This window comes from Sceloporus undulatus, chromosome 4 (genome assembly GCF_019175285.1).
Source record: "Sceloporus undulatus isolate JIND9_A2432 ecotype Alabama chromosome 4, SceUnd_v1.1, whole genome shotgun sequence".
In the NCBI taxonomy this organism is placed as follows: domain Eukaryota; kingdom Metazoa; phylum Chordata; class Lepidosauria; order Squamata; family Phrynosomatidae; genus Sceloporus; species Sceloporus undulatus.
The window spans coordinates 232,769,440-232,787,627 of record NC_056525.1 but is presented as its reverse complement, the minus strand read 5'-3'; the positions used below and the strand labels follow the sequence as shown (position 1 = coordinate 232,787,627).

Genomic DNA, 18,188 nt, shown 5'->3' with positions numbered 1-18,188 from the left:
CCACTCATCCTCCTTACTCTCCAACTACGCAGAAATGATGGCTTGGAGGGGAAGCACCTCTTTAAAGGTACAATATATACTCGACTGTAAGTTGACCTCATGTATAAACTGAGGGCAGGTTTTGAGGCCACAGTGATGGATTTTGTTATGACCCATGGGTGAAACCTAGAGGCATGTAGCACAGGATGTAAAGGATAAAGCAAAGGAAAATGATGCCAAAGAACTTACAAAATTCCAGCAGGCATAAGTTTGCCTTAGGGTCACCATAACTGATGTTGAGAAGCTGGAGCGTGTCCAGAGGAGGGTGACCAAAATGGTGAAGGGTCTGGAAACCATGAAGCCCTATGAGGAACGACTTAGGGAGCTGGGGATGTTTAGCCTGCAGAAAAGAAGGTTAAGAGGTTATATGATAGCCCTGTTTAAATATTTGAAGGGATGTCATGTTGAGGATGGAGCACATTTGCTGCTGAATTCTGGAAATTGTAGTTTGTTGTGGCAACAGACTTCTCTTGCAGAGAAGGCTGAATTCTCACAAAACTATCTTTGCCTGATGAAGAAGCCAGTGAAACTTCAAAAGCTTGCATGATGTATTTTGCACTTTTTAGTTTTCCCAAAAAAAGTATCACTATTTTATGGATTTTGTTGTATTCTATTACATGGCCAACATGAATTACCCCTGAATGTGTTTCCTGGATGTGGTAGATTTCTAGTTGCAGAAGGAATCTTTCTACTCTTGAATGTTGTTGTAGTTGTGTGCCTTCAAGTCGTTCCACCTTATAAAGAACCTACCATGGGGTTTTCTTGGCCAGATTTGTCCAGAGGAGGTTTGCGATTGCCTTCCCCTGAGGCTGAGAGGGTGTGACTTGCCCAAGGGCACCCAGTGGGTTTCATAGCTGAGCTGGGAATCGAACCCTGGTCTCCAGAGTCGTGGTCGAACACTCAAACCACAATTAACCAGGGTGACCAGATGTCACAACCCTAAAGGAGGACAAGGCACTGCAAAATGTAGGCATTGCGAAATAAAGGCTAAAAACACTAACATAAATATAGTATAAATTCATGCTTTTTAGTCATGCTCAAAACAGGACACTTTGAAATGTTCCTCCTGGTCTCCCTGAATACTGTATACTGTACTGCAGTGGCTCTCTTCTCAAATGCAGAGTCTATTTATCAGTGGCAAATTCTATGTATGTGTTGCACCAGTCTGCCCCTGTGTGGCTCTATCCAGTTATAAAGGATGACTGAGCATATACTGTACACACATATACACACATACATATTATACTATATATACACACACACACACAAACATACATAACACTATATATTATGCACAAACATACATATATTAGATAAATATATATATATACATGCACACACATATTCATATAATTCTCTCTCTATATATATATACACACACACATACATTATATATGCAGATACACATATACTGTATATATATATATATATACACAGACATATATACACAACTTACATGTTATACTATATATATATATATATATATATAAATACATATACTATATATAGCTATATATCTATATCTATATACACACACATGTAATACTACGCACACACAATTATATATATATATATATATATATATATATATATATACACAGTATATATATATATGCATATTTTACATATTCTCTCTCTCTCTCTTGTCCTGAAAGTAAGAAGCTGAAACGAAGGCACTGCAGTTGCTGGACTGTCTGCTCTCTTCCTCACCGAAAGGGAAATTTAGCACGAGGCCACAAGGCTCATGGCAGGCAGCCTGCCTGGGGCAGTGGTCTGAGGGTGGGACTATGACTCTGGAGACCAGGGTTCGAGTCCTGACTCGACCATGGAAACCCACTGGGTGGCCTTGAGCATGAAGTCACACTCTCTCAGCCTCAGAGGATGGCAAGGGCAAATCCTCTCTGGAGAAATGTGCCAAGAAACCACCTGAAAGCTCCCAGCAGCACAAACTTTATCTCCTTTTCTATCTCTTGAAAAATCCTTTTGAAAAAGTAAACTGAAAAAGTCTCCCGCTCTCTCGTATTCCGAACTGTGCACGGACGCCAACCATAAAATCAACCTCCAAGACAACCGAACATCTCACGCCCGCAAATAATTTCCCGTCGTCGCCTTGGCACTTTGGCTCCGCCTCCTTTGCCCCGGGATTGGGCGCGCCATGCTGTAAGCCCCGCCCACTGCGTAGAGGGTTTTTTGGCGCGCTTTTGGAAAAGCCCGCCCCGCTTCAGCGTTCACAGCTCTTGTCCGGATTCGGCTTCCGTAGTGAAGATGCGGAGCCGCGAGGAAGTCGAAGCTACGCTGCAGGTCGCGAAAGTGAACCCGGCGGAGCTGCTCCCGGTCGTGCAGTGCCTCAGCTTCGGTGCGGCCGCGGAGGCCCCCGAATATCGCCTTCTGCAGCTGGAGCCGGAACTGTGCGCCGAGTTGGAGGCAGGACGGAGGTGCGCATGCGCGAAAGCACATCTATGTGTTTGTCACCGCCTCTAGTGGCAGGTGGAGGTATAGCGCGCGGTGGCTGCTGTCTCCACAGCGACTCCTGGTGGCTGGAAATGGTTACAGCTGTGGAAACTTCGCAGCTCTCTAAGAAAGTGTTTGGATGGAACCCAGTGTGTCCAGGCGTCCTCCTTTCCCCGGACACGTCCTACATTTCAACCAGGAGGCATTGCAAAGTGTCCTCCATTTTTTATTCATTTAAAAAATGACATACAAAAGATATATATTGACATAAATACAATTAACAAAAACATGTCTAGACATAAAAAAAGCTATGACCATCTTTGAAAATAGTTATCATCTCCAGCATTGGCTTCCATGACTCAGGATGTCATTTGCTTAACAATCAAATACTATGTTTCTTCAAAACATTTCTTCTTTGCATGAATCTCTACATTATTTACAGAGCCTAATAATCTTAAAGAACAATCATTGCTGTGTATCAGATACTAAAAATAATTACTCTATTTAATTCATTTTTCCCTTCAGTTTTAGTTTTTGTCTTATGTATTATTCCTTATGGGTAAGTATGCTCTTATTATTCATAAAGGAACATAGTTAATATAACAACGGAAATGTCTTCTGTTTTAGCAGGACTAAAAAGCACGGATTTATATTTACATGAATGTGTTTAAAAGCTCTTACTTGGCCATGTCCTCCATTTTTTACATCTGGAAAGCTGCCCTTGGGCCAGCCCTCCTTCTGCCAAGGCAGGGTCCAGGGCTATGGATTCAGCTACAAACAAGGCTTGCGCATGGGATGATGGCCTTATTTGTGGCATTTCCCCACCCGAAGAGCAGGCTGACCAGATGTCATAACCGCAAAGGAGGACAAGGCAGGACATCCAAGAGAAAGGGAGGGCATCGCCCAGTAAAAGCTAAACACAAAACCATACTCATAGAAATGTAAACTCATGCCTTTTAGTCATGCTGGAAAAGGAAGTCATTTTGGGGTTCTTCCAGGGCAGAAGATTGAAATGTAGGACATGTCCTGGAAAATCTATGGCTGAATCTGCACTGCAGAAATAACCCAGTTTGACATCACTTTAACCACCCTGGTGCAATGCTGTGGAATTCTGGGATCTGTAGTTTTGTCAGAGAGTTCTGGTTCAATAGATATGTGTCCCTGATGACCTTTTTTTGGGGGGAAGGAGGCAGTGCTAAGGTATCTCATAGGTCCAAAACACACTGCAGAAATAATCCTGTCTGAGACCACTTTAACTGCCCTGGCTCAATGCTAGGGAATTCTAGGGTTTGTAAGTTTGTGAGACATTTAGCCTTCTCTGTCAGAGCTCTGGTGTCACAACTACAATTCCCAGAATTCCATAGCACAGAGTCATGGCAGTTAAAGTGGTGTCAAACTGGATTATTTCTGCAGTGTGTTTTGGACCATGGACCCTTAACTGGTTATTAATGAAGTTGGTCATTACTAGATTCTGGAAAATTTAAAGGATGTATGGTAAATAATGTATGGCAATTAGCTTTGATTACATAATGAACAGCCAATAGATGGAAACTCAATCCCAGTGAAACAGAGGCCTGCCCTGGATGGAGTTGCATTTCCCCAAGGAATCAGGGAATACTCCTAGATCCAGGTTTGTCACTGGAAGTCCAGGTAGCTCTGTGTGTCTGGGCTGAGCCTTTACTTGTTACCAGCTGGAGCTTTACCTGGATGGGGATAACTTAGCCACGTGGCATAGTGCTTTGAGTATTGGACAATGACTCTGGAGACCAGGGTTTGAATCCTGGTTCAGCCATATAAAAACTCACTGGATGGCTTTGGGCAAGTCACACTCTCTCAGCATCAGAGGATGGCAATTGCAAACCCCCTCTGAAGACACTTGCCAAGAAAACCCTGTGATGAGTTTGTCTTAGGGTCGCCATAAGTTGGTAACGACTTGAAGGCACACAATAATGTCATGCACTGGTAGCTTTCCAGTTAGACTATCCTAAATAGGACCACCCTTAAAGGCAACGCAAAAGCAGTCATGAGAAGGAAAATGGATGAACGAATGATATGCTGATACGAGGAACAATCAACCCCCCCTTACATTTTATTAGTAACCTGTTGAAGTTTGCATCCTGTTCTGAAATAAAACCTTCTTTAAAAACTATGCCTATATATTAGATCTAGCTCTATTGCTTTGTTTTGCAGCCTGATGATACGTGGAGACCGAGAGGAACATGCTGTGCTGTGCAGTAAAGATAAGACTTATGACATGAAAATAGCAGACACATCTAACACCTTGCTTTTCATTCCTGGCTGTGAAACTCCAGAACAACTTGGTGCAGATAAGCCTACTTCTAACATTGTTCACCTCCAGGTATTTATTCTGTGTATAACTCATTATGTATGAGAGAATAAGGGTTTTATATAGATGCTGTTCATTTTGGTTTTGTAGATATAAATATTTGCTGTTCATATTACATTTGTATTTCCCAGCGGAGAAAGAAGGAACATCCTTTGGATAGGTTGATCCTCCCAACTCCCACAGGAAGGTGGAGGCTGCGCTTTAAAAAGCACATGAAGCTTCCCACCTGGCCCTGAGACCTGGAGCCTCAATCTCCATCGTGACCAGAGCATCTTTGCTGTGGGTCAAGGAGATAGTAAAGGAAATCTCTAACAATGAGGTTAAACTCAGGCAGGGGATGAAGATAGAAGCCTTCACAGCAGATGCTAGCCTGGACACACACACACACATGGCTTTAAAGCAATGCAGAGGATGGAACAAATACACCCAAAGATCTGTAGTTCTAAAGGCCCATCTAATGTGCCAGAAAGAGGGGCATTCTGCTATTTTCTTCAAAAGGTCTGTTGCTAATTAGTGGAGTTTGTTAGCAATGTCAAGTTTACTAATGATTTCTGGTAAATTCCAATTAAGATACTTTCTGTAGATTGCAGGGGTCGCCAAAAATTTCTGGGAACTAAGAAGATGTCGACCTAAACTCAAGAAACTCAAGAAACTTCTAATGGAAAGTCCTTATGAAGGGCCAGACACTGAGCAAGAGCAAACTTCGGCTAACTCAAAGGTAACAAAAACAAAACAAAATAAAAAAGGATAAAGTAGGGTGGAAATCCCCTTTCATACAGAAAGAATGAAGCAGGGTTTGAAACTAGTATAATTTAAATGAAGTTTCCAAAAATATAGCTGTGTTAGTATGTAGAATCATACTAACAGTATGTGGAATCAGTATGTGGAGAGATCTTGTATCACCTTTGAGACTATCTGAAATAAAGAAGTAGGCAGCATGAGCTTTCGTAGACTTTAGTCTACTTCCTCTGCATCTGAAGTAGACTGAAGTCTATGAAAGCTCATGCTGCCTACTTCTTTATTTCAGTCAGTCTCAAAAGTGCTACAATATCTCTCCACATATTAAATGAAGTTTGTGGAAGAAGAGTAATAGAGCAATTGCATGATTGAAAGGTAATAACTGGAAAGTATCCACTGATTCTAAATACCAGCCTACTTTACATTAACATTACAGCATATATCAGTATTATTTCTTCTTTGTGACAAATTATAGATGGTGGGCTTGGGCTTGGAGGGGGATTTGCCTAAGATCACACAGTAGTTTTGTGTTAGGGAATTCTGATTCAGGTGTCTCTTAGTCCTGGATTTGGTGGACTGTTTTCATCATGAAGACTACAATCTTGTGTAAGTAATCTTTGAAGGACCATGATGGCGCATATGAATAAGGTGCTGGGCAGACTTGGCTTGCTCAGTTGTTTCCTGCCAGCCATTTCCCTCAATTGACAAGGTCTTGGAGCAAAACCTGTTGGGAGAACAGAGACTTGAAAAGCATGTTGGCTGTGGGTTCTGGGTGTTGTAGTAAAAAAATTTAACTTTTTCAGACTCTAATGGGAAGGCTCAACATGCCCAGAGGCTCTTCACCCTGCTCTTAACCAATGCTACCTTAGCATACATATTTATATGCTGTAACCATATAAAGATTAGCTTGTGAGAAATCAGAAGGTACACTGACTTTGGTTTCTCTCTAACCAATAGGTGAGTGGTTATGGAATAAGACTGGGTTGATATTAGGAAGTGCTGCCATGAGCAAACCTCTCCAGAAAATTCCATCTGGCTATAATACAAAAATGGGGAAATGGTTTTTAAATACTTTTGCCCAGGAAGTCTAAAAAGAACATGAATAGTTTTTCATTTTCATTTCTTTTTTTCTTCTTTTTCTTTTGGTAACTACCAATGTGTCCATCATTATGCCAAATGAGGCAGCTACATAGGCTGACTTTATATACAGTTGTTGTTGTTGTTGTTGTGTGCCTCCAAGTCATTGTTTGTTTGCGTTTTTTTTTACTTATAGCAATCCTAAGGTGACCCTATCACAGGGTTTTCTTGGCAAGTTTCTTCAGACGGGAATTGCCATTGCCATCTTCTGAGGCTCAGAGAGTGTGACTTGTTATAAACTGAGATTCGGGATTAGTGTAGATTGAGAGCAAGATGTGTGAATTCTCTGTATCTCACTCCCTCTCATACATACATACACTCCTTGATCCCAGTGTGATATTCTTATCAGTATTGGGGGCAGGGAGACAAATTTTGCCCTTAGTACAACAATATCCTTAAGTATATTTTCTTTCTTCCCCTAAGCCTAAGCATCATTTTACATGAGGAGGAAGACTAAAGATTCTTGAAGAAATCACTGTGGGGCTAAATCTGCTGTATTTGCTTCCAGCAACTGAAACCATGTAGAATTTAATTGTATGTGTAGCATATTTCCTTTTTGTCCATTCCAGACCAAAGGAAAGGAACCTGCCACCCTCTAGATGTTATTGGACTAAATCACCATAATCCCTGAATAGTAGGTGCCGATGCTGGTGCCGATGGGAATTGGACTCCAACAACTTCTGGCATGTCACAACTTCCTTACCTCTGCATTAGATTGTGATGAAAGACCATCCCCTCCCCAAAAAGAAAAGGGGTGGAATATCAAGACCTGGTTTGCTGTATTATAAATGTGCATGATGCTATCTACAAAAATGGCACATTCGTATAGTTAAATTAAAAAATCATGTCAGTTTAATACTTTTGTGTAGTATTTTGTTTGCCTTCTACATTTGTGCAGTATGCAACAGAAGACTTACTGGATCAAGTCCAAGCAAGTGAGGAAGAAATAATGCATCAACTGGAAACTCTCAAAGCATGCCAGATTGAAGGTATTTATGAAAGGTAGATCATCTAGTCAGGCTTTCCTCAGTTTGATGATACTGAGATGTCTGAAATTTCAGTGCCCATTATTGGCCAATTTAGATGAGGCAGATAGAAATAGCAGTCAGACAATTTATATTCTGCCTTTATTCCAGCACACGATTTAAGAATTCACAACTATAAAAACAGGGTTCACAACCATAAAAAAGGGGAGTCTTTCTGTATTTTTATCTAAATGTCAGTTGAGATTTCTTATTATCTAAAGTGTGCTAAACCTTAAACCTTACTTTACTTACTTATTTAGTTAAACTTTACTTCATTCTGTTCCATTGTTATATAAAAGATGTATCAGGGAAGTGGGTTAAAATTGTTTGCAAGGCACTGTATTCAAAGCTATTTTATTTGACATATATAAAATGAAATAAATGATTAAGAAAATTGTTTGCAAGGCATTGGGGGGATTTTCTTTTGTAGTTAACTGTACTGTCTCTTACATCCCTTTGTGCCATAATCCATTTTTGTCTGGACACAGTGGTTATGTAGTGACTGCAGGAAGTTATCTAGTACAAATAATATAGCTTTTCTTTATTGTAAATCCAGTTGACTCTTCTCAGTTTGGATTTTTTTTTTATTATTAAAAGACAAGTCTGGTGTATGATTAAGAAACAGGACCCAGGAAAGAACTGTGTGAATAAATTTGAACTTAATTTTCAGTTACTCTTTTTGAGTTTCATGGAACAACGTAAATAAGCTGAATGCTGTTTGAACTTGCATTTTGAGTGTGCATGGAACAACTGAACCTTCTCTGGACAATGATGCAAATAATATCTGTACTACAGGACTTTACTAGCATATTCTAGTATATTAACATTCATTAAGAAGCTTAGATGGTGTTCTTATCTTATAAGACGTGGAAGACCAAATTACAAATTTCAAAATACCCAATGTTACAAAGTTGCCTGTTCAGTCTTATTTCTCTGCTTGGCAGGATACTGGAGGATCCTAGATTTTGATTATGAGATGAAACTGTTGAATCATGTGACTCAGTTGATATACACAGAATCCTGGTCATTTAACAGAGTCCCTTTAAGCGTATGTCTTCAAGAGCTTGGTCCACTAGAACCAGAGTAAGTGGTTTTGTTAATACTTATAGAAAAATGTGTTACTGTATGATAAAATGACTCCCTGCACAGTTAAATTGTGGAAATGCTATTGTTGTGTAGACCCAGAGCAGGAAACTTGAAAGTGCCTGATTGCCTGACCTCAGGATGTATTTGTACCCCCTTCTTTTTTTTGTCCGCCCCCCCCCCCCCCATGCTCAGATCAGAGAATCACTTTCATGGAGCACAGTTCGCCTATAAACCAAGATATGGCCCTGCCTGCACCTTGTTTTAGCATGAAAGCCAAGTCCTCTCAAAATCAGACATGACTTCATGTTCGCTTAAGTTTTCACATGGAGATGGTATGTGGCTCCTAGAGTGCTTCCAGAACTACACAGAGCCAATCTGGGAGTGCTAATAGTTTTTATCATTAAAAATCATCAATTTGTTTTTTAAGAAAAAAGAAAAAGTGAAAAGGTCTATCTTTTATTAGACCAGAGCTTACTGGGAAGTTTGCCTTTCCTTTCTTAGCCATGATCTTTATGAAAATCTCCCTCCCCTTCCCCCAAACTTATGAGATTTAAAAATGTTCCTGCTGGACCAATAGCCACTCTGTTAAGGTTAGGAGTTATGGCATGATAGGGGGGGGGGGCGGTTTCATCACCATCATGGCTAGAATGAGAAGAGGTAAACCTTATTGTCCACCTGCAGTGAACTTGGTAATTGTTCTTTCCCTCTGTACTTGCTCCTAAATTTTTTAAAAAAAGAAACCCTAAAACTCTTGATGTGATTTGAAATTAGGCATTTAGCATCCGGAGTAGTCTGGTCTTTACTGGGCTTTCCACATTTTGGTATCGTAGAAAAATTTGGCTGGGGAATACAATCATAATTGGTGAGAAACAGTTATGGAATTGGGAAAATCCTATTAGTTATACATACTTCAGTTGCAAACCACAATAGAGGCACAAGAGGGCAGGAGCATAGCTAATGCTCCAAAGAACAGTCTTCATAATGGCCTTTCCACTTCATTTTGAAAGCAACACAAGACTGTTCACTTGGAAGTGACCACATATTTGCACTTGAATTCTCCATTACAAATCTGAAGATCGGTGGCTTATTTTTGTCAAAACAGCAGAATTAGTATGTCGAGTTGACTAACCAAATTCTGTAGCATGTGATCATTTAATTGTTTGTTGGTATAATAAAGGTAGATAAATGTTTGTTGCAGGAATATGATAGAGCACATTCTTATGAGCTATGGAAGGAAATACACTGATGAAGGTAAGTTACCCCCATTATATTATATATGTTATAATATATATATATATATATAAAACATAATATTTACAATAACTATCTAAGTATCTGGCCATGTATGAATAGCAGAAGGGTGGAGGCTGGGGTCACACTAAACATGATAAAGGGAGACCCGTTCATGTACAAGTTCTGAAATATAGTTGATATTATGCAAATATAAAATATGTGCCTGGAGGTTTTATCAATACTGTACATGTACTAAAAAGACCAGTGCTTTTCAAGTTTTGGCCTTCAATGTGTTTTGGATTTAAACTTCCAGACTACCTGACCACTGATGATGGTAGTTAGAATTCCATTTTGTCCTACAAAAGGGACATCATCTTCCCTTGTGATTATACACTATTAAGGCAGACTCATGCTCAAACCTTTTATTCAAATCTGCCCAAACTATAGATGTTTAAAGTGACTAGAATATTTTAACTTGTTGTATGCCGCTTTGATTGCCTGGCAAAAAGCAGGATAGAAATAAAAAATGTATTTATTATTTATTTATTTTTAATGGCTCCAGAGATGCCTGGCAACTTTGTTCTATTTGTAATGCTCCTCACTAGGTGACACCTACTTTGAAATGAAGGAAGAGAAGATATGCCGAGGAATAGCTCAAATGCTCTTAAACAATGCAGTTAAATTCAGTCTCTCGGAATTTCAAGAAGTATGGCAACAGAGTGTCCCTGAAGGAATGATCACTGGACTGGACCAGTTAAAGGTAACATAAACCCAGTTATTTTACACCCACAAAAACACCTAAGGTGGATACTTCTGATGCTCACCAGCAAAAGAAAAAAAGCTTCTCTGTTGAAGTGACCAGTTTGCGTAATGGCTAGTGTCAGATCAGGATGGAGGAGGGCAGAGCTCAAATTATGAACTAAGCCATGAAGAGCACTAGGTACTGTACCTAGGCAGTCACTATCTCTCAGCCAAATCTACATTGCTATCTCTCAGCCAAATCCATGTTGTGAGGACAAAATGGAGGAGGTTTGGCATGACATCTTGTTAGTCATTTCTAACTGGAGTAGACCCATTCAATGAAATTGTTGAATTATGTGGGGGTTTTTTAATGTGTAAACCACATTGATTCAGTGAGTTTACTTTGTTAGGACCAACAGCAGGCTTTAGGCCCTTGTATGTCAACCTGAACTCTATGGAGAGTTTTTTTAAAACAAAATAAAAATGAATCTCTATCTTATTTATTCAAGGGTTTGGCTCTTGCGGATTACTCTTCCAAACCAGAGACTATTTCCTTGCTAAACATTGAAGACTTACCAGAAGAAAACCAGGAAAGATTTAATACCTTGTTCAAAATTAGGGAGAAATGGACAGAAGCTGATATAGTGCCATATATACAGTAAGTGATCAAAACATTTTTCCTCAGGGCTTCTCTATATTGAAACTTAAAGCATCTCAAACATGTCTGATTCTTACCATACTGGACAGGTTCTGACATTTTTGTATCTATACAACTGGTACTGATTTTTCTGGCAGTTCTATTTTTATTGGTGTAAGTCCACAAGCCATTTCTCATGTATTGTTATTTTTCTGTGTGCCTTCAAGTCGTTTCCACCTTATGGTTTTCTTGGCAAGATTTGTTCAGAGTAATAACTTAGTTCTGCACATCTCAGCTGTTAGCTTCTGTCACTAACTCAGCTGACATTCCCAAGTATTTTTTTCTGCTCCACTAACACCTGCTCATCCTTTTGTTTAGGTATGTGACTTGGATTTCATCTCTGGCGTCTTCACAGTATGTAGAGAGATCTTGTAGCACCTTTGATACTAACTGAAAGAAAGAAGTTGGCAGTATGAGCTTTCGTAGACTTCAGTCTACTTCCTAAAAATGCATTTGAGGAAGTAGATTTAAGTCTACAAAAACTCATGATGCCAACTTCTTTTCCCCCGAGTTAATCTCAAAGGTGCTACAAGATTATTATTAGTATTATTATTACTACTACTATGACGGTATTTATACCCCGCCCTTCAGCCCTAAAGGCTCTCAGAGCGGCTTACAATTATTATTATTTTTAATTAGACAGTTCCCTGCCTTCAGACTTACAATCTAAAAAGACACAATGCAAAAGGAGAAGGGGATCAGGTCCAGCAGTTCTTATCTCCCTCTGAGGCCTGGACCAAGGCAGATGGACTGGAGGGAGGGCTCTGCTTCTTAATCTAGGCCTGGCCCAATAGAGCTGGGCTTGCATCTCCTGCCATGGCTGGATGGCACCAGATGGACTGGAGAGAGGGCTCTGCTTCATAGATCTCTCTACATACTGATTGTACAAACACAGCTATACTGTACCTTTGAATTCTTCATACTCACTTTCAGTCAATTGCTAAAACTTAGCCTTTGCTCTCCACAATTTTGCAAAAGACCCCCCCCCATCAAATCAATTGTATGGATTCACTTGGCAGCATAAATTTCAGCTTTTCTATTTCCTCATTTCTACAATCATTTATTCCTTCATTATCCCATTTTACTTCAATCAGAGTATGCAGTAGTTGGCTTCATGCACTCTTAACACCATACCAATGAATCTATAATCTGACACAAAGTACTTTTAGATTTGAAAAAAATTGAAGCATTCAATCATTCTCAACTGTGTTTTCAAATGCATTAAGAGTATGTCCATTCTGTTTTGCAGAGATTTGTGTTCAGAGAAGCAAACAACTGGTGCGTTGCTGACAAAATACGCTCGTTCTTCAATGCAGAATGGAATCAAAGTTTACAATTCTAGAAGACCCATTTCATAAGAAGCAATCCTGTTTAAGAGCTGAAGATGGAACTGTGAACTGGTCTCTTGGGATTTTAGTAGCAAATTTTGTGACCAGAAGCAGACACATAACAGTCTTTTATGGTGGGCATGTAAAAATATTAAAAGGCATTTGAATTCTTGAATAAAGTTTTGCTATATGAGCTTGAGCTATCTTTAAAGTTTCAAACCCTGCGGAACTGTCTCAGTCAAAACCAAAAGTTAGAAGTATTTTTTTGTTCCTAGAATTCTTTCATTGATAGAATAATATAATAGGATTTGCATAGAATAAAGCATAGATTTCTATATATTTAGTTCCTACGCCTGTGATTCTTCTGCCTTTATTGCTTTATAAGCTGGGGCGTGCCCAAAGGAGGGTGACTAAAAAGGTGAAGGATCTGGAACCCATGCCTTATGGGGAGAGACTGAGGAAGCTGGGTATGTTTAGCCTGGAGAAGAGGCGGTTAAGCAGTGATAGTGTCACCATAAATCAGACAGGCCCTTCAGAGTGAGGATTTGTGCCCAGCATGCCAGGGTCCCAATTCACATGCTGAGAGAGATATTCTTTGTGGCACTTTATTAAATCTGGCAAGCTTGAGTACGTGCAACTTAATTTCAGCCGGCTTTCTGGCAGCATGGGGGACTGATGACTCCACGCCACAGGCCCCAACTCACCCCCAATCTGGCCTCATGCTGCCTGCCGAACCAGACGGCAGGCAACGTTGGGGCATTCCTGTGGCGCAGCAACCAGATGCTACATGCTACAAAAGGACACACACACAAAAAACCTGCGGTGGCAGCTAAAAGAGTGCCTCTTTTGAAGCCCCCAAAAGAGCAGCTTTTTGCCACCTTTGGGGGCAGAAAAATGCCAGATCGGGACTGCGGCATGCAGTTGCCATCTGTTTCAGCCTTAATTCATACTGTAAAGTTTCAGGCCTACTTTCTGTCTTTTGGCTGTCAGTACAATAGTCCTGTTTCAGTATTCAAATGGGTGTAATCTTGAGGATGGAGCAAGCTTGTTTTCTGCTACTCCAGAGAACAGGACCCGGAACAATGTATGGAAGCTGCAGGAAAAGAGATTCCACCTCAACATTAGGAGGAACTTTCTGACAGTAAGGGCTGTTTGACAGTGGAACGCTCTTCCTCGGAGGGTGGTGGAGTCTCATTCCCAGAGGCTGGATAGTCATGTCAGGTATGCTTTGATTTAGATTTCCTGCATGGCAGGGGTTGGACAGAGCGCCCCACAACCAACTCCAACTCCCAGAATGCCATAATCTTGAGCCAGGACAGTTAAAGCAGTGTCAAACCAGGTTATTTCTCCAGTGTGGATGCAGCCTTAGTCATGGTTCTACTAAGTTGGGATCTGACCTAACAAGTTCCTGTTTTAAACATTTAATAAGACTAATAAACAGTGTCTACGCAGGGCATTTTGAAGCCACCATATTCGAAGTACGCCTACATAATCTTTGCGATATTTATATTAAAAATGCAAAAGCTGAGCAAGTATTAAGAGATGGTAGCTGAAAGTTAAGACAATGTGAAATCTTGCCCAAGGAACCCTAGGGTGCCAGGGCAGTTAAAGTGCTGTCAAACTGCATTATTTCTGCAGTGCAGATGCAGCCAGTCTCATAGCATAGGCTTCTAAGAGCTAATTCAGGTTGTCTTATGGGGTACATGGAGCCTACAACTTCCACCTTCAGGCAGGGGATCATAGGAACTGTAGCCTAGGTACTAATGAAGGGTATTTGTGGGCTGTTTCCATCAAGCTTTTGTACAAGCAAGAAATAGGCCTTGTTGCCAACAAGCCTCAAAGATATTCCCCAGAATGTTTTACCAAAATCCCTGGAATTCCCCAATATTCAGTCAAAATCCCTGTAATGTTAATATGGCCGATCTTTTGCAAATAAACATAACTGAATAAAAAATAATTGTAATTTATTTCAACTCTCAAAATTACCATTGAAAACAATGTGGCTCCCACTTATTATGTTAAGACGAATTTGGTGGCAGCCCTTCTTCCATTTGGCCGGCGGTCTTTGTGGTCCGACTTGTTTCAAATAAATTAAATAGTATGAGACTTTTTTTCCCTTCATGTCGTAAAAGTTTTAGTAATAATGTATGATGTGAGAGTTACTGTAACATTGGGATACAATTGTAAATCTATGATTTTAACCCCTCTTTTATTGCATTTCTTATTGTAAAGTCTTATAAAGTTTTTTAAATAAAATAAAAACAACAACAATGTGAACAATTATTTAAATATTGGTCCTATTTACAAGGAGGAGACCTAAAAACAGTATCTTTACAAACTTGTCTCAGTGCCTCAATGGTTTGCTGTAGTTTATATTGATTTGAGGTATAATTTTAAAGTCTTTAACACACAGCAAGGTCAAAAAAAGTCTTAGGTGTTACAAAATAACAGCAATATAACTTAAAGACATTACATTCAAATTAAAGTATAAAAATACTGAATAAATGGGTCTAATGGCTCTTTAATGACATAGTAACTTATGGTAACAATAACATTACAATTGAAAACATTAAAAAAATACTGAATAACGAATTAATGACAGATTAATCACAGAGAAAGTATGGCAACGAAGATAAATTACATCACAGTTACAAAGAATACAAAAATATTGAATAACAGATTCCAATTGACAGTTTTGTCACATAGTAAGTTATGGCAACAAGGTGGAATTAGATTTAAATGGTTGGAAAATTTTTTTAAAAACCATTATTAGGATATATCACCAACATGAAATTGCTTAAAAGCATGCAACATTGTTTTATACACAACAATGAATGATAACAGGCTAGCCTACAATGCAAACTCCTAACACATTACAAATAAACGTCATTGCTTATATGTTTTCCCTGAACAATTGGGCTTCATGAGAATTGAAACTGGTTTTTTGGATAAGGTTTGTTATGCTTACAATTTACCTCATTGACCGATGCGTGTTACTTTCAAGGGGAAAAAATGTAGTCTCAAGTTACACAGTTTTGAAAAAAACCAGTTTTAACAAAGTAACAAAATTAGACATCAGTCTTATAAATAACAGTAAAACCCTTTGGTTTTGTTGATTAACGTAAGCTAACCTATTTCGATTCTTTGCTTTCAACATGGCTGGCGAGGGTTTGACCCGGAACATCTGTGTCTTTTTTGGCAGCGCCAAGACATTACGTTTCTTTATTTAACCCCTGAGCTATCTTTGAGTCGGGGAGCATATTCGGAAGGAGTTCGACAGAGCGCCATCGCTCGCAAAGGCCAATTCTGCTCGGCTAAAGCCAGCCAGCGCGCCTCTGGCTCTTTTGCTGCTGGGAATTGCCTGGACGGCGTTTCTTCAGATCGACGCTTCTCTTTCATCTTTCTCATACGAAGGACGTGTTTCCTGGTCAAACCGTGTTTGTGGATGTCGCTCCTGTGGCCGTGAGTGGATGCCGCACGCCAGGCAATGGGCCATTTCGTGGCATCCGGATTTCTTGCGATTTCTCCAGCCATCCTTGGAATCCGGGCTCCTTGAGCCACTTGGGCGAAAACTTCCTGAAATACCCTTTGCCCTTTTTGCTTTTCCCGCCGGGCTACGCAGGGCCTTTGGCTCTTCAGGAAGCGGCTGCTGTCGCTTGGCTGCTTTCTCCTCTGCTTTCTTGGAGTAGCAGCTCCTGAGGGCCTTCCGGAGGGAGAAAACAGCCATCAGGGAGGCTACCCACGTAATCCTAGGAGCCAAACCGTGTTGAAGTCTTGTGGGGCTCTTCAGGACCTTGTTTCTGAGTCTTACCTCGATTTAGACTTCTTTGTGACAAAGTGGTCCATTCTTCTGTTTGGGAACAAAAAGACAAAGCAAAGCAGCTAGGTTAGGTAAGTGCTAAGATGGCAACGCAGGGCACAGCCATACCTTCAAAGCCATTTACCCAAAATGATTGAGCTAATCCCCCAGAATCCCCCCTTAAAACTCCGAAGGATGCTTCGAAAAGACTAAAACGATTCAAAATCCCCGAAAGCTCAGAATCAGCTGGAACTCCCTGGGTTCCCTGGGAAACTGGCAGCGCTGGGGCTGGGTTCTCTTGCTGCCCCTGTTTCCATCGAGATTCACACAAGCGCGAAATAGTCCCCTTCCTTCCTCACTAACAACCGCCATCCTAAAAACGGCGCCAAAAAGCGCCACCGAAACTGAACTTCTCTGGGCGCATGCGCGCTTCTGCTTCCACGCGCCAAGGAAAACGTCCTCTCGCATATACGCATGCGTACCTCTGCTCTCTCCACACAGCGGAAACCTTCCCCTCGTCGGCGCGGACTCTTGCCTCACACCAGAAAACAAGCGTATCGTTCGATGCGCATGCGTACCTCTGCTTCCACTCCCCACCCCCACTAAGGAGCCCCTTTCCTCGTTTTGCTGCGCTGCGCACTTTTTGTCCCCACAACGTAAGACGCCACGGAAACCCCCTCTTATTTGCCACGCATGCGCATCTTTGCTGCTCAGCCACCCGGCGGAAAGCGCGCGCGTTCCCTCCTTTGTGCGCATGCGCACGCCTGCCTCCCCGTACTGGTGCCACGCGCATGCGCACCCTTGTCTTCAAATCCCGCGCTCTTTTTGATGCGCATGCGCGCCACAATTCCAAACATTTGATTTTCTTTCAACTCCTTTATCCTTCGTTCCTTTAACCCTTTGAGGCGTTTCCTAATGAGACTCAATATATGATATATATATATACAAAACACACACACACACACACACACAAAAAGAAGCTGTGTGGGAGGAGAGGAGGAGGAGGCCGCAAGCATACGTAAAAAACTACAACGACGCGTCGTTGACCTTTGAACCGACGGCGACGCGAGGTCAAAGGTCGCGGGTCGCAATCAAAATGGCGGCCGCCGCCGCCTCCGAATTCGAAAGACCAGCGGGTCTGTGAAAGAGGCTCCGCGTCTGTTGGACGGAAAGGCGGCGAAGGCAGCTTCTTTTCGCGGAGGTTCTCATCCGAACCGATCCGAGTCTCCCCGTTTGTCACCCAGCCGGAGCTTCTGGAGAGAACGGCCCTCAGCCTCCCCCCTTTCCTCGGCCAGCGCCTCTGACTGGAGAGAGACAGACCCTGCTTCCAGACACAGCAGCAGCAGCAACCCCTTTTCTCAATAGAAACCCTCACTTTGGGAGCCCCTGGGGCCCTCCGCCGCCCTTTGTAGCCTCAGCCCCTTTGTGCTTAGTCTCTTATTTTGAGCCAGTATCCTATGAACAGCCCCCTCCCCTCCAATAAAGTACCTCTTGTAATACCTCCTCCAGGGAAGAAAACCCTCTTTCCCTCAATATCAGGTTTCGCTTTGAGAGCCCCTAGAAGTCT

General features: G+C 41.2%; 1 protein-coding gene across 2 annotated transcripts; it reads left to right on the top strand.

Moving 5' to 3' along the window:
- On the top strand, positions 1-13,057 carry DSCC1 (DNA replication and sister chromatid cohesion 1). Of its 2 annotated transcripts, none has more exons than XM_042461768.1 (9): positions 1-67; positions 4,681-4,849; positions 5,421-5,555; positions 7,611-7,701; positions 8,682-8,820; positions 10,022-10,074; positions 10,662-10,816; positions 11,307-11,455; positions 12,744-13,057. In XM_042461768.1, the coding sequence occupies exons 2-9, from the start codon at positions 4,685-4,687 to the stop codon at positions 12,850-12,852; spliced, it is 996 nt and encodes a 331-aa protein (XP_042317702.1). In that variant the 5' UTR covers positions 1-67; positions 4,681-4,684; the 3' UTR covers positions 12,853-13,057. The 2 variants fall into 2 exon arrangements, with proteins under 2 accessions (XP_042317702.1, XP_042317701.1); XM_042461767.1 differs by lacking the exon at positions 1-67 and adding an exon at positions 2,211-2,474.
- Positions 13,058-18,188: the final 5,131 nt, after the last annotated feature.